General features: G+C 42.8%; 1 protein-coding gene across 1 annotated transcript in view; it reads right to left on the minus strand.

The window, feature by feature from the left end:
• Nucleotides 1–1,811: 1,811 nt before the first annotated feature.
• The window catches only part of LOC133458713 (dual specificity protein phosphatase 22-B-like), a 26,204-nt gene continuing 5,187 nt past the window's right edge, over nucleotides 1,812–22,828 (minus strand). The window contains exons 3-7 of the mRNA XM_061738903.1: nucleotides 20,219–20,301; nucleotides 8,262–8,311; nucleotides 7,661–7,735; nucleotides 3,320–3,491; nucleotides 1,812–2,644 (exon numbers count right to left, since the gene is read on the minus strand). Coding sequence (XP_061594887.1) covers nucleotides 2,504–2,644; nucleotides 3,320–3,491; nucleotides 7,661–7,735; nucleotides 8,262–8,311; nucleotides 20,219–20,301 — 521 coding nt within the window. The 3' untranslated portion in view covers nucleotides 1,812–2,503. The remainder of the gene's footprint in view (nucleotides 2,645–3,319; nucleotides 3,492–7,660; nucleotides 7,736–8,261; nucleotides 8,312–20,218; nucleotides 20,302–22,828) is intronic.

Raw genomic sequence — 22,828 nt, forward strand, 5'->3', positions numbered from 1 at the left:
GAATCTAAAGAGAGAAAACAAACAAACAGAAACGGGAAACAGGCAGAGACACAAACGGCAACCAGTCCAGGGGCCTCATTTAAAATGGACTGCGTAGGATTCATACTAAAAGTGCACGTACACCCAAAAGCCGAAAATGGCGGACGCAAAAAAAAATCTGGATCAATAAAATCGTGTGCACGCACACTTGCATGCAATGTTCGCTTTATGAATCACAGTCCAGCTGGAAGGTTGCGCAGCTGAATCCGCCTCATATCCCGCCCTCTACACGCCCACTTTTACCATAAATGCATATGGATGAGCCTACTGAGCATGCGCAGCGGTTTCCTGCAGCCTGTTTGGCTTCAGGATGAATGAGAAGTATCCAGCTACCGTACTGAATTTCACGGAGACTGAAATCGAGATGTTGTGGATGAGGTGGAGGACAGGAAAACAACATTATTTGGTGGTCACAGTAAAAGTAGAAAAATAGATAGTATAAAATAAAGCGAGTGAGTGGCAGCACGCCGTTGCTGCGCTAAACGCCGTGAGTGCCCCGGCGCAACAGTGGGGACATGTTTTTCAAAATCATGTATTTGTCCCCCCCACTTTTTACAGTTTAAAAAATAAGGGTAGGCTCAGCCTGTAATTGCAAATTATCAAGACACACCCTGTGCGAAGATGATGCGAGAACAGCCTGGCAGCCCCCCTCCTCCCTCCCGTCTCCCCTCAGAGCTGCTCAGGGCGGGTTTATGGTTCCACGTTACACCAACGCAGAGCATACGGCGTAGGTGCGCGTCATCGCGTACCCTACGCCGTAGGCTCTGCGTCGTTTTAACACGGAACCATAATTTAGGTTTACACCTGCACGTAAAGGTTTCACGCGCGCGTAAAACTCATTATATATAAGAAAAAATCTGTGTCCCTTTAGGGGCTCCGTGGAGCCCCTAAAGGGCTCAGTGGACCGGTACTGACGGGGAAAGAAGAAGCAAACACAGTCTTCATCAAACATATAATAATAATAATAATAATAATAATAATAATAATAATAATAATAATAATAATAATAATAATAATAATAATAATAATTAAAGCTGCAATGGGGTCTGGCCTCTCAGTCGGTCGTTCTCGTTGTGATTCTATCCCACAAGTGAGACCCCCCCCTTAAAAAACTATCAAGTCTCCCTCTCATCACTTGGCACATGTGCGGACCCTTCGAGGGCCGTGATGCATACGACATACTCACGCCTGGCTGCACATTACACTCACGCCGTTATTCTGGTTTTACTTCTTTACATCTATTTCTCATGCTGTGGTTTTGTGCTTCTAACAACACGATGAACAAACGCTGAAGTAGCAGGTCTCCTCCCTCCATCCTCTGAGATTCACCCTCAACTCAATCAGGCAGGATGGAAACGTTCATCTCATTTATTCAGGCGTCAACATGAAACACGGTAATTATATAAAACCGAACACTTCACTTACAATAACATACAATAAAAACATCTTACATGTAAGGGATAATGCCTGACGAGGTGGACATTAACATAAATATATGAACGACGGTTCACGCCCCGCAATATATTTCTGTTAACGTCACCTGGAAGAGCATTATCCGCTTATGCCACGGTCACTTACCAAAAAACATCAATATTAAATCAGTTATTCATGCTTTAATGTGTTTTCAGTGTAAATCATTAGTTTTATAACAAGCCACAGCTGAGCGACCATTTAATCTCTCGTCTGCAGCCGTTGGAACCTGGTAAGTTACAAAGTTTTAACAAGCCATAACTCCGTTTCCTTGGTAACGGGAGATATTTTAGTCTAGTTTCTTTTCTCTCCTCTTCTGCATCCCAGTCATCAAAATTGTTAAATTCACCAAAATAAATTAAGAGAAATGACAAAATTACTTATGTCTCCGTCCTGCAGTAGCCGGCTCTTCTCTGAATCTCCGTTGCCGTGGTTACCACCTGGCAGTTGATCCAGTAATTATATTAAAGTTACCAGGCAATTTGACCAAACTTGTGTTCTAGGTGGAGGTTATCACTTTTAACCTCAACCTGCCAGCCAATCAGAATCCAGTATTCACACAGACCGTGGTATAAGGGGGAATATTAGGACAGTAACTCAGCAGAGTTTCTGATACGGTTTTACTGAGAAACAGTTCAGTGAAGTTTCCACACTTGAGTATCCAGAAAGTCCCGCTGGTGTTTCTGCTGCAGGACACGACCGAGGGAGGGGGGGCCACCGAGGGAGGGGGGGCCACCGAAGCTCCTCCGAGGACTGTTCATGTGTTCACTCACTGGCGTCGCGCTTGGCCGCCCGAGCGAGTCGTTGTGACAGTTTCAGCCGAGGACGAGATGAGAGACCTGGTGACCCGAGAGAAAACCCCCTGGTGAGGACCGGCCTCACGGTACCAGCCCTTCATTAGGTTGGTGTCAAACGCACGTCCGCCGGGCCACCGGGCCTCGGCCACCGGGCTACTGGGCCACCGGGCCTCGGCCGCGGGCCCCCGGGCGGCCCTTCAGGTGCCGCTGGAGGCCACGTTGGGGGCGATGCCGCCCGCCGGGGCCCCGCCGGAGGACTTCCGGGTCAGCAGGTTCTGGACCTCCTCGTCATCGTTGAAGGAGCTCGTCCCGTAGCGCTGAGTCCACCAGGACCGGTACTGGCGAGGAAAGAAGAAGCAAACACAGTCTTCATCAAACATGTAATAATAATAATAATAATAATAATAATAATAATAATAATAATAATAATAATAATAATTAAAGCTGCGCGTGCAATATTCACCAATAAAAGTCAAGGACTCAAAACTATGTCCGATGACTCCACCATGACTCTTTATGTCAAACCATTCAAAAGTTATCGCAGAAATAGGAACTATTAAATATGGACCAATCAGATGAAGGGGGGCCCCGCTTTTTGGCGTCTAGCGTTGCCACGGTAACACTTTTGAAAGAGAAAAGTAATGCGCGTAGTCGCAGGATGGAGACGTAAATTTTGATGTATAACACACCTGGGTGCACGTTACGGTTCGGGACGTATTAACTGCCGAAGGAATGGCATAAATTGCTCCAAAATTACGCGATTAATTCAAAATGTTCAAAATGGCCGACTTGCTGTTGGGTTTGGGCCATGACGCCAAGAGACTTTTCTTTAAGTTGTGACATGATACAGGTGTGTACCGATTTTCGTGCATGTACGTCAAACCGTATTGTGGGGCTTGAGGCACAAAGTTTTCTAGGGGGCGCTGTTGAGCCGTTAGGCCACGCCCATTAATGCAAACCATGAAATATCAAAGACAGAAAGTCCTCCAACCCGTTAAAGTTAAAGGACTCACCTCGGCCAGCTCCATGTTCTCGAAGTCCTCCAGCTGCCGCAGGAAGCCCAGGTTGGGGCCGGCGCAGGGCCGGGCCGCCCTCACCGCCGCCAGGGCCTCCACCCAGCCGCGGCCCGTGGCCGTCATGATGTAGGCCACCACCAGGGTGACGGAGCGGGACACGCCCGCCACGCTGGAATACACAGAGAAACCATCAGGATTCTGATGTAGGCCACCACCAGGGTGACGGAGCGGGACACGCCCGCCACGCCAGAACACACAGAGAGGAACCATCAGGATTCTGATGTAGGCCACCACCAGGGTGACGGAGCGGGACACGCCCGCTACGCTGGAACACAGAGAGGAACCATCAGGATTCTGATGTAGGCCACCACCAGGGTGACGGAGAGGGACACGCCCGCCACGCTGGAACACACAGAGAGGAACCATCAGGATTCTGATGTAGGCCACCACCAGGGTGACGGAGCGGGACACGCCCGCCACGCTGGAACAAACAGAGAGGAACCATCAGGATTCTGATGTAGGCCACCACCAGGGTGACGGAGCGGGACACGCCCGCCACGCTGGAACAGAGAGAGGAACCATCAGGATTCTGATGTAGGCCACCACCAGGGTGACGGAGCGGGACACGCCCGTCACGCTGGAACAGAGAGAGAGAGGAACCATTAGGATTCTGATGTAGGCCACCACCAGGGTGACGGAGCGGGACACGCCCGCCACGCTGGAACACAGAGAGGAACCATCAGGATTCTGATGTAGGCCACCACCAGGGTGACGGAGCGGGACACGCCCGCCACGCTGGAACACACAAAGAGGAACCATCAGGATTCTGATGTAGGCCACCACCAGGGTGACGGAGCGGGACACGCCCGCCACGCTGGAACAAACAGAGAGGAACCATCAGGATTCTGATGTAGGCCACCACCAGGGTGACGGAGCGGGACACGCCCGCCACGCTGGAACAAATAGAGAGGAACCATCAGGATTCTGATGTAGGCCACCACCAGGGTGACGGAGCGGGACACGCCCGCCACGCTGGAACAGAGAGAGGAACCATCAGGATTCTGATGTAGGCCACCACCAGGGTGACGGAGCGGGACACGCCCGCCACGCTGGAACACAGAGAGAGGAACCATCAGGATTCTGATGTAGGCCACCACCAGGGTGACGGAGCGGGACACGCCCGTCACGCTGGAACAGAGAGAGAGAGGAACCATTAGGATTCTGATGTAGGCCACCACCAGGGTGACGGAGCGGGACACGCCCGCCACGCTGGAACACAGAGAGGAACCATCAGGATTCTGATGTAGGCCACCACCAGGGTGACGGAGCGGGACACGCCCGTCACGCTGGAACACACAGAGAGGAACCATCAGGATTCTGATGTAGGCCACCACCAGGGTGACGGAGCGGGACACGCCCGCCACGCTGGAACACACAGAGAGGAACCATCAGGATTCTGATGTAGGCCACCACCAGGGTGACGGAGCGGGACACGCCCGCCACGCTGGAACACAGAGAGGAACCATCAGGATTCTGATGTAGGCCACCACCAGGGTGACGGAGCGGGACACGCCCGCCACGCTGGAACACACAGAGAGGAACCATCAGGATTCTGATGTAGGCCACCACCAGGGTGACGGAGCGGGACACGCCCGCCACGCTGGAACACAGAGAGGAACCATCAGGATTCTGATGTAGGCCACCACCAGGGTGACGGAGCGGGACACGCCCGCCACGCTGGAACACAGAGAGGAACCATCAGGATTCTGATGTAGGCCACCACCAGGGTGACGGAGCGGGACACGCCCGCCACGCTGGAACACAGAGGAACCATCAGGATTCTGATGTAGGCCACCACCAGGGTGACGGAGCGGGACACGCCCGCCACGCTGGAACACACACAGCTGCACCAGTCAGGGTTTTCAGGGCCGATCACCAAAACCAGTATCTGATCCCGATATCACCGATCACAGCGTGAAATCCACACATTTGTCAATATTGTTGTCTCATGTGCAACACTGACATTGAAGTATTAGGTTTAAAAATAGGAGATGAGAAAAGTATCATGAATTGTTTTATTGCAGGCTGAGGCAATATTAGTTTAGTTTAGTTTAGTTTAGTTTAGTTGATTGTTTTGCACAGTTTTAAAAATATACAGGAAATATCAAATATAAATACTATACGGTGCAGGAAGAGGCAAAAAACCCAATGGGCTCATTTGAAGGCTCCACTGAAGTTATTAAAATTTATAAAAAAATGTATTAAAAAGATTAACATACAAAAACAAAAAGTATAACTACACAAAAGTGATGGCAAACTAATAATGCAATATATAAATAATAAAGAATAAAGACAAAAAAATAAGTGTGTCTGAGTGTGCATGGATATTATATAACTTATATTGACTCTTGAGCAAATAAGACGGTACATGTCACTATGAGTGAAACACACAAAAAAGAAAAAAGAACATGGATACATGTACAACCTTACACTGGGAAAACAGTTACAAAACAGCAGTCAAGTTCCTTCAAACGTCTTTTATAACATTTCAAAGAGGAAGAGTCTTGGCCAAGTGGGAAAAATCATTCCACAATTTAGTCTCTCATTGAAAATTGACCATGCAATAGTTCACCCTCTAGAGACGATTAAAGGCTGGATTCTGGTTCTGCAACAAATCAACGCCGAGCGTACGCCGCAGGTTGTGCCGTGTTGCGCTCCCCACGCTGCACCCCACGCCCCAGCCCACGCTGCACGCCACACCATGCCTGACGTCACCTCCCACAAACTGTGACTACGCATCAAGAGGTTGCAGACGAGAGGGCTGTGATTGGTTCGCTTGGTAGCAACACATTTCCAGTTTCCGGTTTGAAGCAGTCGTGAACTTTCAGCACTCTTTTCTTCATGTATGTGTGATTTATTTTTTGGGGTTTTTTTGCACAATAGTTCTCCTTATCTCTTTGATTTATTTTTATTTATTTATTTGTTTATTTGACAGGGACAATGCACATCAATAAAAACATTGCTGTTAATGTGCCAGAGTTAGCCAAGAGGCTATTTTTTCATCTGTAGTCCCTGGACAGATGTAGGAATACAAAAAAGTACAGAAAGATACAGAAAGTACAGAAAAATACAAGTACAGAAATACAGAAAGGTGCAATTAAGTTTTAGTGCTGACAGAGCTGAGCATTAATCAACCATTTCTTTAAATGACCTCTAAATAAACTGTATGTGCCCAGTTCTCTGATAGTTGCAGGGATGGAGTTCCATTCGTGTGCAGCTTTAACAGAGAATGCAGACTGACTGAAAGCACTTTTTCTGAGTGGAATAAAACAATCCCCTCTTGCTGCAGCTCTTGTGAACCGATCAGCATTTGTTCTAATGTTGACAAAGTGTCTGAGTGGAGGAGAAGTCAGGCCGTATATAATCTTATGCATAAGACAAAATTCACTGTGACTGGAAAAAGTCGGATAATCCATTCAGGAAAAGATCGCAACCCCCTAGCGCTCTGGGGGGGAACTGCACCGCGGAGAAATGGAATGTCGGAGAAGTCCGGAGGGTTCACGACGGCGTCACGGCATCGGTGTGTGCTCTGCGTTGGTTTAACGCAGAACCATAATTCAGGCTTAAGCGGCACCTTTGAAAACTCAATATCCTCCTAGATGTGAGAAACTTTAAGATGTCTGTTTCAGATCAGCTTGTTGTGTTGAAATTCTTTTATAACATTCCAACGAACAACGATCAAACCGATAGGGGCGTTATCGGCCGATACTGATCGGTTGCAGATCGATCGGTGCATCTCTAACAATAATAATAATAATAATAATAACTTGCACTTATATATAGCACCTTTCAAGGAACCCAGCTCACAGGGAGACTCCGTGTTCACGAGCAGAGAAGTGAAACCCCTCTGCTCCCTGAGCTGTGGTTAAACCCTCGTTTGATATCAGACCAGCTGAAACGCCACCAAATTTAATCTGAAAGTTTTTCATCGAGGTTCCTCCGGCTCGTTTTCTGGTGTGGTTGAAAACGAGAAACTGTTAATAAAGAAGTAAACAACAAAAGGACTTCCACAGGCAGGGTTTTATCTCATTTCTTCTGACAGATCAAAGAGAGCAGAGTATTTCATGCAGATCTGAGACGTGGCAGGTGAAGTGAGTGCAGGGTGTGATCGGAGCTGCTTTGCATGCTGGGAGACGCGGGGGGAACCAGGGCTAATATTAATAATAATAATAATAATAATAATAATAATAATAATAATAATAATAATAATAATAATAATAATAATAATAATAATAATAATGAGACGGCAGGGAGGGACTGGGGGGGACCGGGACTCACCAGTGAACCAGGACGCCTTCGCCCTTCAGACGGGCCTCGTGGATGAACATGATGGCGTCCCTGAAGTGCTGCGTCCTGGGGAACCAATCACACGCTTAGCTCACGTCTGCAGATTCATGACACTGTTCATAATAATTATAATAATAATAATAATAATAATAATGATGATGATGATGATGATGATAATGATAATGATAATAATAATAATAATAATATCAATAATCAAATAATAATAATAATAATAATAATAATAATGATAATAATTATTATCATTATTATCATTATTAATAATATAAATAATAATTATATTAATAATTATAATAATATTAATAATAATAATAACAATAATAACAATAATGATAATAATGATAATAATAATAATAACAACAACAACAACAACAACAACAACAACAATAATAACAATAATAACAATAATAAAATAATAATAATAATAATGATAATAATAATAATGATTATGATAATAATAAAGATTATGATAATAATATATATTTATATATTTTTTTATTTATATATTTTTATTTCAGTTTTCTTCTGTTAACAGACTGAAAGGTTTTAGACCTAAATCTCCCGTATTACTCACAGGTTTTGCTTTGAGTGGTCAGAGGCGGAGATGCAGAGGTACGTCATGTCCTGCAGGGGAAAGACACGATCAAACACACCGGAATCATGCAGAGCCCTGAAACTTTAGAGTCCTGAAGCTTCAGAGTCCTCAAGCTTTAGGCCCAATCCCAATACTCCCCCTACTTTCTTTCACTAGCCCTACTTTCTTTCACTAGCTCTACTTTCTTTCACTAGCCCTACTTTCTTTCACTAGCCCTACTTTCTTTCACTAGCCCTACTTTCTTTCACTAGCCCTACTTTCTTTCACTAGCTCTACTTTCTTTCACTAGCCCTACTTTCTTTCACTAGCCCTACTTTCTTTCACTAGCCCTACTTTCTTTCACTAGCCCTACTTTCTTTCACTAGCCCTACTTTCTTTCACTAGCCCTACTTTCTTTCACTAGCTCTACTTTCTTTCACTAGCCCTACTTTCTTTCACTAGCCCTACTTTCTTTCACTAGCCCTACTTTCTTTCACTAGCCCTACTTTCTTTCACTAGCTCTACTTTCTTTCACTAGCCCTACTTTCTTTCACTAGCCCTACTTTCTTTCACTAGCCCTACTTTCTTTCACTAGCCCTACTTTCTTTCACTAGCTCTACTTTCTTTCACTAGCCCTACTTTCTTTCACTAGCCCTACTTTCTTTCACTAGCCCTACTTTCTTTCACTAGCCCTACTTTCTTTCACTAGCCCTACTTTCTTTCACTAGCCCTACTTTCTTTCACTAGCCCTACTTTCTTTCACTAGCCCTACTTTTCCTCACTACCCCTTAAAAAGAAGGGACAGATTTTAGGGTTCTTGAAATCTTCCCAGGGGCCTGTCCCAATACTCTAAACTAAAAGTCATCATTACAGGATTTTATTATACTGTTGTAGTAAACAGGCTCAGAAAAACTTTTTTTATTTACTTTTTAACTTGTCTGCAAAATATTAATGGTTAATACCATGTTGGTAAAAACCTAAGGCATATATATATATATATATATATATATATATATATATATATATATATATATATATATATATATATATATATATATATATAATTACAAAAAATTATTATTAGGCTCAGAAATACTTAAAGAAACACCTACTGATGCATTTTGCCCAAATGATTTGGGATGAAACGCATAACTGACGATAGAATCTATGTGACCGGCGCGTATTTAATGAGGCAAGTGGGGTGGCCAGCAAATCTGGTGGCCCCCCTGGGTTCCTTGTGGGTAACGGTGCATTGTGGGTAACGGTGCACGCCTGGGTGTGCATGAGCGTCAGAGCTGCACCTGACAGCTGCCGGTAAACACAGTGGACAGAAACCATCTCCTCCGGGTATGACTGCAGAAACCCCCCCTGGGAGGGAGAGGCCTGATCTCAGAACTCAGACCTCTCACACCTCCCTCCACTAAAATAACTATCCTGCATTCATTTACAGGTCTTGTATTAAAAAAAAGAAAGAAAACGATGCAAAATCTCAGTAAAACAATCAGCCAATATGAATTAAGAGGAACATTTATGTTCAGGAAAACAAAGAACCGACGTTAACCAACGATGATCTCAGTGACAGGATTAATCTGTGGAACAGCTGAGATACAGAAATGAACATGTGGAGCAGTTATCACAATTCAAAAGCAGCTATAAATAGAAAATGATTAATACATATAAATTAAAGGTATAATACACATAGGCATGTATATACAGTATGTGTATGTATGGCCTCTGTTGGTGTATGAAGTGCCTTGTCTACAGTGGAGACTCTAGAGAGGACGATCAGTAGCTTCCTCCCTCGTTGGATGGGCTTTCCACGGAGCCGATGCAGCGCAGCTCTGTGTGGGAAGACCAACTAACTCCAGCTCCCTTTCAGCAGCCTTGAGTTCAGGGTCTCTCGCACAAGAGAGGCTTTGCTCTACCGGGACTCCAAGGACAAAAGAAGCCGTTAACAAATGCCATGCGTGAACCAACTGTTCTCTGATTGGTCAGAACTGAACGTGGAAGGAGTTTCCTCTTCCGCACCCCTGGATAAACAACAACCCCCTTTCACATGGCCAGTCAAACATTTACCAAAGCAGCTGCCAAACACTCCTAAACAAGGTAGCCTAAGACGTGGGTTGTGCAGAACTGCGTCAGTAAATCCTTTTGGCTCCGACGAGGAGCTCCACTCTTTAGTAGGGATTTCATATGGATCCAAACCATTAATAATCATTATTTTCTCCATATACTGGTCCCTGGCTTCTTTGTTTAAGGTATCCCGGACCGCTCTGCGGGGAGAGGCTGCCTGCCGCAGAGTTTGCGCTGTGCAAACCCAGCCCGAATTGAACATTTTTTAATTTCACCGTGCCGCGCTGGGACGACATCTCGGCACGTCCAATAGGAGAGAAGGTGGTGGAGGCTGCGCCGACTCTTCTCCTTGTGCCGCGGTCGCACATACACATGAATGGAGTTGTGTCGGTGTCTGGAATGGAATCGGGCCGAGACCACCTCTCCTAGGTGATCTTGGCTCACATATTTTGTCGATCGGGACAGATCGGGACAGAGGTGAAAACACCCCGAGTCTCGGCTGAGATACAGGGCTCTGGTGGGCACGGTCGCAACAGGCCGTGCAGGGCTGGGAGCCGTTCCTCAACCTCGCTACGAGAAGGTTCGTGGTCAGGACAAACGCCAGCTAGTCCTGAAGGAGGTGCGGGCAGGGGTTGAGGAGGAACGGACCAGCAGGATGGAGGGCATGCAGCAGCAAGGAGCATGGACAAGAGGGGAGGGAGCGCTGGAGAGGAAGGTGACCTGGTCTGAGTTCAGGCTGAACGCCAGCGCATCAAGTTCATGGTCCAAGCCGTCTATGATGTGTTACCCAGCCCAGCCAATCTCCATCTCTGGGTTAGGGTTGACTCTCCTGCCAGTGCGCTGTGTTCCAGGAAAGACTCTCTGGAACACATCCTAAGCAGCTGCTCTAAAGCCCTGGGGGAGGGCCGCTACCACTAGCGGCACGGCCATCTCCACCATCTCCACCATCTTCACCATCGTGGCCAAAAGCAACAGCAGCAAGCAACAACCTGGCTGGAGAGCAGCCGCAGTCACAGCCCAAACCAGCAGCCGGCCTCGTCACCTCAGCAGCAGTTGACTTTTAAGAAATGAGACTCTCTAGCGCCACCCTTCACCACGACGGCCGTTGGGGGTACTGCAGCCAACAGTGAAGCCGGCACGGGAGAACGGGGAGAACGTGCATGCAGCGTCATGTGACGTCACATCCGCAGGACAGCGCGGGAAAATCAGGACCGAATTGCAGCACATTTTGCAGCAACAGCCTGTTCAAGGCAAAGGAGAGATACACTAGAGGAATCATTCTTTTGGGTTTGGAACGCTTCATCTGACATTATTACTAGAAAACTTAAAATGTACCAGAGCAGCCGCAGTCACAGCCCCAACCAGCAGCCGGCCTCCTCACCTCAGCAGTCGACTGGGTTCTACAAGTGGACTTGGGCAAGCAGCTCAAGTTTTCAGACCACCTCACAACAATGTCTTGGAGGCCAGACATCGTGCTCTCATCAGTGTCTTCAAGGCAGGTGCTACTGATTAAACTGACAGTTCCCTGGGAGGACCGAATAGAGGAGGCGAATGAGCGGAAGCGGTCAAAGCACCAGGAGCTGGTCGAGCAATGCCAAAAAAGAGGCTGGAAGGCTGGAATTGAAATCGGCTGTAGAGGGTTTGCTGGCCGCTCACTGTGCAAGGTGTTCACGCTACTTGGCATTACGGGGGCTGCAAAAAGGAAAGAGAGAGAGATGGCTGTGGATCAGGACACAAGCTGGGGCTTGATCAACCCCGGCTGGGTCACCTGAAGGAGGGGGTATGATTGTTGAACTGTAGTGGAGCCAGAGGGGGGTTAGACGGTGGTTGCCACGGGGCCCACAAGCTCATAGGGCCCAATGATAGGGCCCCGTTTTGTGTGATACACTCATCTATAATCGTAAATTGTAGGCTATAATTACAATAAAATGTGGATTGTGCGGCCAGTGTAGCTAATTCTTACTTTACAACTGTCCTGAACGCATCGGGGCTGTGAGCCAACGCTGATTGGCTGTAAAGCCTGAATTATGGTTCCGCGTTAAACCGACGCAGAGTCTACGGCGTAGGGTACGCGGCGACGTGCACGTACAGTGCGCATTGCCGCGTACCCTACGCCGCAGTCTCTGCGTCGGTTTAACGCGGAACCATAATTCAGCCTTAACAGTTAAAGCCAATTTGCCGACTCTGCAAATTTATTGCCATGAAGGAGACGAGCTAAACTTTAAAAGAGGACTAAGCATGTACAAAGTTATGAATGTTACCCAGTTTTCCACGTTACCTGGATTGTTTTGGGTTATGGAAGAGTCAACTACCGTTGGTGAGTCAGTGTAACCTTCATAAATAATTTCTTTATCAGAATGTTGTGTAGCCTTGACCACCTGCCTATTTGAATGTGTTGTTGTCAATTATACTAGAGTCTATACTCTGTTATAGAGCTCAGAAATGATGTATTTATATGTAGCCTATATATATATATATATATATATATATGTGTAAGTGTGAATACGTGTGTATGTAGACATATATAGATATAGAGCAGATGGAGTTATTATAGAGATACTGTAGTATGGTGTAAATAAGTATATTTATATAAATATTTATATGGGCATGTGTGTACAAATATATAGAAATATTCAACTATGTGTATGTATGTATAGGTAGGTGTGTGAGTATAATTATAATATAGTTGTTAATAATAAATCAGTGAATGGGGGTAGGATTAAATAAGTTTACACTTCCTCCTACTCCTTTTTGCACATGTAATTAAGATATTAAGGGTTAAAGTATGAAATTCTTTGTTTTGTTGTTTCTTTTCTTGTTTGCTTTGTTTTGTTTTCTTATCTTCTCTTTACTTATTATATCTTTACCATCTTTTACATGTACAACATCAAATAAACTCAGATCAGTCCTGGCATCTCTACGCTCCTGAAAACGGCCTTTAAGCCCCGGTTGTGCTAGCGAGAGCTTGCTGCTGCTGGTTTTTGCAGTATGTTAATTCAGCCACATCTGAACGGTAACTGACCTCAGAGACTCGGTGGGGTTTGCAAATTTAACCTTCCTCTCTCAGGAACCATCACCATCTTCCAAGAAATCAACCAGTCAGCAGTTTGACTGTTGGGTATGCAAATCCCCGTCCCAGCTGGCCACTCGGCCTGAGTCGTGAGGCCTGAGTCACGCTGAGTCAAGCTGAGTCGTGCTGAGTAACGCTCGCGCCACGGAACCAGAAACTGCTGCGTCAGCGCTTCAAACGCCTCAACGGCCACGGTTACGTGATGTTTTTTAAATCAGAATTAATTATTCTGAATTAAATCATTCAGAATTAAACTATTTTCCTCACATGGAAATAGTGATTCTGAATTGAGGTTTCCATGGAAACACGTTTGATGGTCTTTCTCCAATTCCTCTCCAGGTCTGGGGGTTGGGAAGGTTCTGATTGGATAGGGGGGGGACCGGAACTTAAATCAAAGATCCTCTATACACAAGATAGCGCATTGCCGTTACTTGCAATGGTATGAAATGGTATACACTTCCTGTCTCCTAAGTGGGCGTGGCCGCCCCTCTCCCCACATCGTTTTGGAACATACAACACTAGATACAGTACAACTTTCTTCCAAAAAGACTTAAATAATAAAAATAACAGTATTATTAAGCAAAAAAGCAAGTTTTATTTTAGTTTTAAACTTTAAACTTGACAATGAGAGCCAAATCTGGCGAGAGTGTGTTGCTCAGACAGAGACAGGTCTCAAACAAAGTTCATTTTCTCCTAATCTGTCGGTCTGAAAATTTCCATTTTGGTGTCAGAATGTTCAGAAGGTTTGTGGCTTTTGAAAAATGGGTCCCATATTTACTTAGGTTACTATGGGGCGAAGGAATTGGTAATAATCTGTGCTCACGTTCACTTTTCCCATAGGACTCAGGACCTACTTCCTGTCTCCTAAAGGGGCGTGGCAGTCACGTGACACAGACACAGGAAACACAACCGTAGTGGGCTGTCTCGGTTATAGAACGTCTCTGGTTAAACTACTGGAAGAAGAACAAACTTAGCCGCTAAAACTTTGAAAAGATCACCATTTTGATGTTTCCTTTTTCCATCTGTTCTTTGAATGATTTCTATTTCTTAAATAAATGTTCTCTGCTCTTGACCAGCGTTTACTGCTGCTGCATCTGGAAACTTTGTTAGGAAAACCAGCCCAGTGGAATATAAGATCATGGAGACAGACGGGGAGGGAACGAGCAGAAAGAAAGACCGGGATTAATTTAAAGAGGAATGAGTGTAAACATTTTTTTTAATTATTTTATGTTAATTTATTTTATTTTTTTATTTTTTTTATTATTTAAAAAAAGTATTATTTTTTGTTTGTTTTTTTATTCATTTTTTTCTTTTCTTTTGCTTTTTAAATTAAAAAAAAATTCATGTATTTTTTTAATTCATTTATTTATTTTTTTAATTAATTAATATTTTTCATTTTATTTATTAAAAAAATGTTTTTGAATGAGTGTATACATGATCGCAGAATTATTCTATTCGGATTTAAAATCAGAATAAACCAGCCTCTTACTTCGGAATTAAGTTAAATTCAGAATGGTCATTTTCATTCAGAATTAGGTGTTTACATGGTCATTTTTACTCATTTTAAATCAGATTTAATTTTAATTCTGAATTAAAGAGGAATTAAACATCCCATGTAAACGCCTGAATAAAACCAGACTCTGATCCTCCGGAGGTTTGGGGGTTTAAATCCATGCAGGACGGAGGTTTGGGGTTTAAATCCATGCAGGACGGAGGTTTGGGGTTTAAATCCATGCAGGACGGAGGTTTGGGGTTTAAATCCATGCAGGACGGAGGTTTGGGGTTTAAATCCATGCAGGACGGAGGTTTGGGGTTTAAATCCATGCAGGACGGAGGTTTGGGGTTTAAATCCATGCAGGACGGAGGTTTGGGGTTTAAATCCATGGCAGGAGGTTTGGGTTTAAATCCATGCAGGACGGAGGTTTGGGGTTTAAATCCATGCAGGATGGAGGTTTGGGGTTTAAATCCATGCAGGACGGAGGTTTGGGGGTTTAAATCCATGCAGGATGGAGGTTTGGGGTTTAAATCCATGCAGGATGGAGGTTTGGGGTTTAAATCCATGCAGGACGGAGGTTTGGGGGTTTAAATCCATGCAGGACGGAGGTTTGGGGGTTTAAATCCATGCAGGATGGAGGTTTGGGGTTTAAATCCATGCAGGACGGAGGTTTGGGGGTTTAAATCCATGCAGGATGGAGGTTTGGGGTTTAAATCCATGCAGGACGGAGGTTTGGGGTTTAAATCCCTGGCAGGACGGAGGTTTGGGGTTTAAATCCATGCAGGACGGAGGTTTGGGGTTTAAATCCATGCAGGACGGAGGTTTGGGGTTTAAATCCATGCAGGACGGAGGTTTGGGGTTTAAATCCATGCAGGACGGAGGTTTGGGGTTTTAAATCCATGCAGGACGGAGGTTTGGGGTTTAAATCCATGCAGGATGGAGGTTTGGGGTTTAAATCCATCAGGACGGAGGTTTGGGGTTTAAATCCATCAGGACGGAGGTTTGGGGTTTAAATCCACCGCAGGACGGCTGCAGAAAGAGTTTGTGGGCCAGACGCGGCTCGGGCCTAAACCTGCTGAGGGTTTTGGTGGTTGGACCAGTTCTGGTAGTGATACCGTGATACCGTCACGAGTTTCTCTGCAGCCTCCCGGCTCACGGACGGGGAAGTGCAGACGTTTCTAGCTCTGCTCATGCTCGCTTTCAGCAAGAAAAGATGAAAGTTGTGAAAGCGGAGACGAGGATGTCGGGCCGATTTCACGTCTTCAGAAACTCGGAGGACATTTCCCGCATTACAACTATTTTACCTCCTTTATTAGCAGTTTATTTCATTTTATTTGTTGTTTAAGGGTACTCTTAAATTAAATACTTATTATTTTTGAAAACCGTGCAAAGTTATGCAAGCATTGTGGCGTAGAATTGTCAAATTGGTTTAATTCACTGTACAAATAGTTACAGATTACTTTATAATCCTGTATTTGACCTGGTCTTTGTACGTTTTGACCGTATAGAAACGTAATTATTACCATTTTAATAATAATAATCATAATAATAATAATAATAATAATCGATTTTATTTATAGAGCGCTTTTAAAAGATCTCAAAGACGCTTCACAGACATAAAGATCGAGATCAGGAAAATTTAAAATTAAAAACCACAGGATAAAAGATAAGATAAAAAAGATAAGATGAAGGATACGAAACAAATCACACATTAAAAGCTGAAGAAGTGAGTTTTGAGATGTGATTTAAGAATGAGATAAACCTGATGGATCTACTGCCCTTACTGACTAACAACTGGTGCTTTTTATTATTTTACCTGTTTTCTCATTTTATTTCATTTTATTTGTTATTTATTGTTTAATTGTGTCTTGCTGCTTTTAATGTCCCCTTGCCTAGAATGAAGCCAAGGGCATCATTTCATCAGTACACTGCAAAAACTCCAAATCTTAACAAGAATATTTGTCTTATTTCTAGTTAAAATCTCAACAAAAACAACAATTTTCACCTGTTTCAAGTAGATTTTCACTTAAAATAAGTAGAAAAATCTGCCAGTGGAACAAGATTTTTTTGCTTGTGATAAGAAGATAAATCTTGTTGAAGTAAAATTTCGAGAAAAAAGTCGAAATGTCGAGATTAAAAGGAAAGGAAAAAGGAAGAAAAAAGAAGAAAAAAAGGAAAAAAAGAAGAAAAAATTTAAAAAAAAAGGGAAAAAAAGGTCAAACATTTTTGAAAAGGCTCCAGTTTAAAAAAAAAATAAGTAGAAAAATCTGCCAGTGGATTTTTTTGCTGTAATAAGAAGATAAATCTTGTTCCACTGGCAGATTTTTCTACTTATTTCAAGTGAAAATTGTCAAATAAGTTATTTTTCTGGTAATGACTCTTGTTTTAAGTGTAATGACATTTTTTGACAAAAAATGAGACATTTTAACTAGAAATAAGATAAATATTCCTGGTAAGATTTTGAGTTTTTGCAGTGTATCTTCATGTTTATGCATAAACCTGAGACAGTCCTAGTTTCTTCTTCAGTGTGTTTTATCTCTCGTGAAGATTAAACTCCAGTTATTCACCCAGCGCCCGTACGAGAGAAACCAGCAGGTTTCCTCCTTCCATCGGCCTCTCAGAGCTTCACGCTCGAGAAACCGGCCTGTCCCGCGCCGTCGTACCCAAATCATCTGCACCAGGATCCCAGTTCCACTTTCAAGACGCGACAGGAGGATCTCGTGGGAAAAACACTCGCTTCTGCTTCTGCAGCTGCAGCAACCCAAAAAAACCTGCAGCTTTTCTCGCATTCGCTGGAATCAGAGGAAAGTATTTGAGGCCGACGGTCGGATCAGAGAGACGTGAAACCTGGTGGATTCCAGTCTCATGACTGAAACATCTGACTTTCACACCAGATCCAGCTTCAGCTGCTTTTCACAAACAAAGACTGAACACTAAACACTTTCTTCTCCCCACTCTGGATGGAATCAGAATCAGATTCAGAATCAGAATCAGAATCCTCTTTATTCGGCCGACTCAGGTCAAACATGGAGTTTGACTCGGTTATTTTCTCTCATTCTACAGTAAATAGACAAATGCCAGCTCTTATTAACATTTATACCATTGTTTTTAGTGAAATGTGCAGCAGAATGAGGTAAACGTGGTTATTGAATTATAGCAGCAGAACTTCATAAATGTCATAAACAGTAGGAAGTGAAGCCTCAGCAGATAATCAGGTGATACAGATTAGATTACTTTAGTAATCGATTACTTTAGTAATCCTGTATTTGACCCGGTCTTTGTACGTTTTGACCGTATAGAAACGTAATTCTCACCATTGTAAGAATGAGATGAACCTGCTGGATCTACTGCCCTTACTGACTAACAACTCCTGCTTTTTATTATTTTACCTCTTTTATTATCATTTTATTTCATTGTATTTGTTATTTACTGTTTAATTGTGTATTGCTGCTTTTAATGTTGATTTAAACACTTTGAATGACCTTGTGTTGAATTGTGGTGTATAAATAAACTTGCCTTGCCTAGATAATAAAAGTTAGTGGTGAATTTGAGCTGTTTTGAATCTTTATTCCTCGTATCACAGAGAAGACTCAGCTACAAGTTTTAGTTTTAGGTTAAGGCGGAGCTGGAGCTGAAGATGAAGATGAGGCGTTTCATACTTTCAGATTGAGTAATAATCAGCTCTGAGAGGAATTAGCAGGTTCTAGAACAGCGTGTCCTCTAAGGCCGGATCAGGGTCAGGGTCAGAGGTCAGGGTTCAGAGTCTGGATCAGGGTCAGAGGTCAGGGTTCAGAGTCTGGATCAGGGTCAGAGGTCAGAGGTCAGGGATCAGAGTCTGGATCAGGGTCAGAGGTCAGGGTTCAGAGTCTGGATCAGGGTCAGAGGTCAGGGTTCAGAGTCTGGATCAGGGTCAGAGGTCAGAGGTCAGGGATCAGAGTCTGGATCAGGGTCAGAGGTCAGAGGTCAGGGATCAGAGTCTGGATCAGGGTCAGAGGTCAGGGTTCAGAGTCTGGATCAGGGTCAGAGGTCAGGGTTCAGAGTCTGGATCAGGGTCAGAGGTCAGGGATCAGAGTCTGGATCAGGGTCAGAGGTCAGAGGTCAGGGGTCAGAGTCTGGATCAGGGTCAGAAATAGAAATAAGGGACGCCCTGATTTCAACAGCGCAGGAACCAAAAAAAGAACATCCCCAAAACTTCTAAACTGCAGAGAAATGTGTTTATTTTATATGGAAAAACTAAATGCTTTGATTTAAAGTTTAAAGTGCTTTAATAGCAGTGAACTTTCATGACTGTACAGACAGACAACCATACTAGCAACTGAAATAGCCTCCTATGTATGTATGTAACATCAGCCCAGATGTAGAATATAGATACAGGTGAAGGTCGGAACATTAGAATATGGTGTAAAAGTTCATTTATTTCAATAATTCAACTTAAAAGGCAAAACTAATACATTACATAGTCTTATTACATGCAAAGCAAGATATGTTAAACCTTTACCTGTTATAATTTTGATGATTTAATTGTTTATTGATTTCATAAAATATTGTAATTTTTTCAGATTTTTTATTTGGGGTTTTCATAAACTGTGAGACATAATCACCAAAATTATAACAAATAAAGACTCACTTTGAATGTAGTGGGAAATAATATATTTGTTTCACCTTTAGTTGAATTTACTACGAATCACTTTTTGCAATAAATTCACATCTTCCGACCTTCACCTGTAGATTATTACAAATAATATATATATATATATATATATATATATATATATATATATATATATATATATATATATATATATATATATATATATATATGTATATATATATTACAAATAAGAGCACAAGAGCATAATAATATGGGTAATAATATTGGTTCAATACGGAACGCAACTTTTAATTCCCAATTATGTAACAATTCCATATTTCAAGGGACGGGTGGCGACGCTGGGTCAGAGTCGGGGGTCAGAGGTCAGAGGTCGTGCAGGACTCCTCACCTCCAGCACCGGTGCAGCCGTGTCGTGGATGGACAGGATGTGGGTCAGGGGTCAGAGTCGGGGTCAGAGGTCAGAGGTCAGAGTCGGGGTCAGAGGTCAGAGTCGGGGTCAGAGGTCAGAGTCGGGGGTCAGGGGTCAGAGTCGGGGTCAGAGTCGGTGTCAGGGGTCAGGGGTCAGAGGTCGTGCAGGACTCCTCACCTCCAGCACCGGTGCAGCCGTGTCGTGGATGGACAGGATGTGGGTCAGAGGTCAGAGTCGGGGTCAGAGGTCAGGGGTCAGAGGTCAGAGTCGTGGTCGGGGGTCGTGCAGGACGCCTCACCTCCAGCACCGGTGCAGCCGTGTCGTGGATGGACAGGATGTGGGTGATGTGGTTCTGCTGCAGCAGCTCCGGGTCCCGGGCGTCTGCCACCGCACAGAAAACACTCTATTTCATTTAATTTCATTTATTTAGCACCATTTCTTTACAAACAGTGCATGGAGGGAACTACAGAGTTCAGCTCCCACCAACAACTGTGACCAATCAATCAATCAATCACATTTTATTTATATATCACCTTTCATCCAGGTACATGAAATACAAAGTGCTCAACATTTTGATTGAAAAATAAGCATAATAAAAATAAGAATAAAATAAAAACTAGGAGACCAATGCACACTGACATATATACAATATAGTTAATTAAAATGAAATAAAAGTTCAAGAATTAAGGCTAAAAATAATCAGTCCACAACAATAAAACATAATAATAATAAAAACATTACAAGAAATAGATAAATAAAAAAAACAAATACCTCTAAAAAATGTTAAACAGAATAAAACTATAAAATTTGATGCTACATAAAAGCCAGACCAAAGAGATGAGTTTTCCTTCTACGTTTAAAAATGTCCACACCTTACGGCCTCACCTTAGAAATGTTTTTTAAATGATAAATGCTGTTTTTGTGACACAACGTACATGTGATTTGAAATTAAAATCAGAGTCAAATATGACTCCTAGATTTCTTGCCTCTTTGCTCGGGTTTACTCCATATGTATTTAGTTTAGAGTCTTGTCCTGGTTTAGCTGTAAAAATGTCTGTGACATCCAGGCCTTAATATCTAAAATACAGTTAAAAGTGAGTCAATCGGCCACACAGAGCTGTGATGAAATAACAAAGATAATGTACAATAAATAAAAAAAAAGGTAAATATGAACATAAAAGAAGTCTGGATGACATTAAAGATAAAGACATTGAAGGTTAAGACAGAATAAGATGTTTTCTTGACTTTCTGAAGGAGGTAAAAGATAATATTAACTTCAGCAACACATTCAAGTCATTCCAGAGTTTTGTATCTAAATGTGATATTAGATTGATGACCAGATGTTGGACAGAAGGGTAAGTGAAGATGCCGCTGTGTCTTCATCATCCCTCGTAGCCAATCACAGCCCCCCCTGCAGGCTAACGCCTCAGTTAAGCATCTTCACCCAACAACACTGCAAAAACTCAAAATCTTACCAGGAATATTTGTCTTATTTCTAGTTAAAATGTCCCATTTTTAGTAAAAAAAAATCTTATTACACTTAAAACAAGAGTCATTACCAGAAAAATAACGTATTTGACAATTTCCACCTGTTTCAAGTAATTTTTCACTTGAAATAAGTAGAAAAATCTGCCAGTGGAACAAGATTTATCTTCTTATTACAAGCAAAAAAATCTTGTTCCACTGGCAGATTTTTCTACTTATTTTAAGTGAAAATCTACTTGAAACAGGTGAAAATTGTTGTTTTTTCCAGTAATGAGTCTTGTTTTAAGTGTAATGAGATTTTTTGGACTAAAAATGAGACATTTTATCTAGAAATAAGACAAATATTCTTAAGATTTTGAGTTTTTGCAGTGAACAACCCCCCACCCCTCCTCAAGTGCCTTCCAAGCAAATGTGCCCTCATGGCTTCAAGTGAAAGAAAAACCGGAAAACCAGTGTTTCTAAAACGGTGCACCAGCTTGGCCCAAAGCAAGAAACCGTAATGTTCTAATCAAATTTTGTTCTTTCAAAGGAAGTTTGTTTTGTACGTGGGACAGATGTGCTTTGAGCCTTTTCTTTTTTTCTTAGGTCATGCTTTGCAGGTTTGCAGGTTTGCTGGTCCCACCTAGACGAGGCCGAGGGTCTGCAGAGGTCGCTGCACTGCAAAAACTCCAAATCTTACCAGGAATATTTGTCTTATTTCTGGTTAAAATGTCTCATTTTTAGTCAAAAAATCTCATTACACTTAAAACAAGAGTCATTACCAGAAAAATAACTTGTTATTTGACAATTTTCACCTGTTTCAAGTAAATTTTCACTTGAAATAAGTAGAAAAATCTGCCAGTGGAACAAGATTTATCTTCTTATTACAAGCAAAAAAATCTTGTTCCACTGGCAGATTTTTCTACTTATTTTAAGTGAAAATCTACTTTAAACAGGTGAAAATGTTTGTTTTTTCCAGTGATGAGTCTTGTTTTAAGTGTTTAAGCCACCAGAGTCCTTACAAACACCAGGAACCTGCACCACGTTTATTATTTTACCTCTTTTCTTATCATTCTATTTCATTTATTTGTTATTTAAGCATACTCTTAAATTAAATATTTTCTGAAAACCACGAATGAGATCAGAGTTTTCAGCAACTTGTGCTTTTTATTATTTTACCTTCTTTTCTCATAATTTGATTTCATTTTATTTGTTATTTGCTGTCTAATTGTGTCTTGCCGCTTTTAATGTTGATGTAAAGCACTTTGAATTACCTTGTGTTGAATTGTGCTATATAAATAAACTTGCCTTGCCTAAGTGTACTGAGATTTCTTGACTAAAAATGAGACATTTTAACTAGAAATAAGACAAATATTCTTGTTAAGATTTTGAGTTTTTACAGTGTGCATGAGGCATTCGGGGTTCAACATGCTTGCATAGGAAA

The sequence above is a fragment of the Cololabis saira genome, chromosome 13 (genome assembly GCF_033807715.1).
Source record: "Cololabis saira isolate AMF1-May2022 chromosome 13, fColSai1.1, whole genome shotgun sequence".
Lineage (NCBI taxonomy): Eukaryota > Metazoa > Chordata > Actinopteri > Beloniformes > Belonidae > Cololabis > Cololabis saira.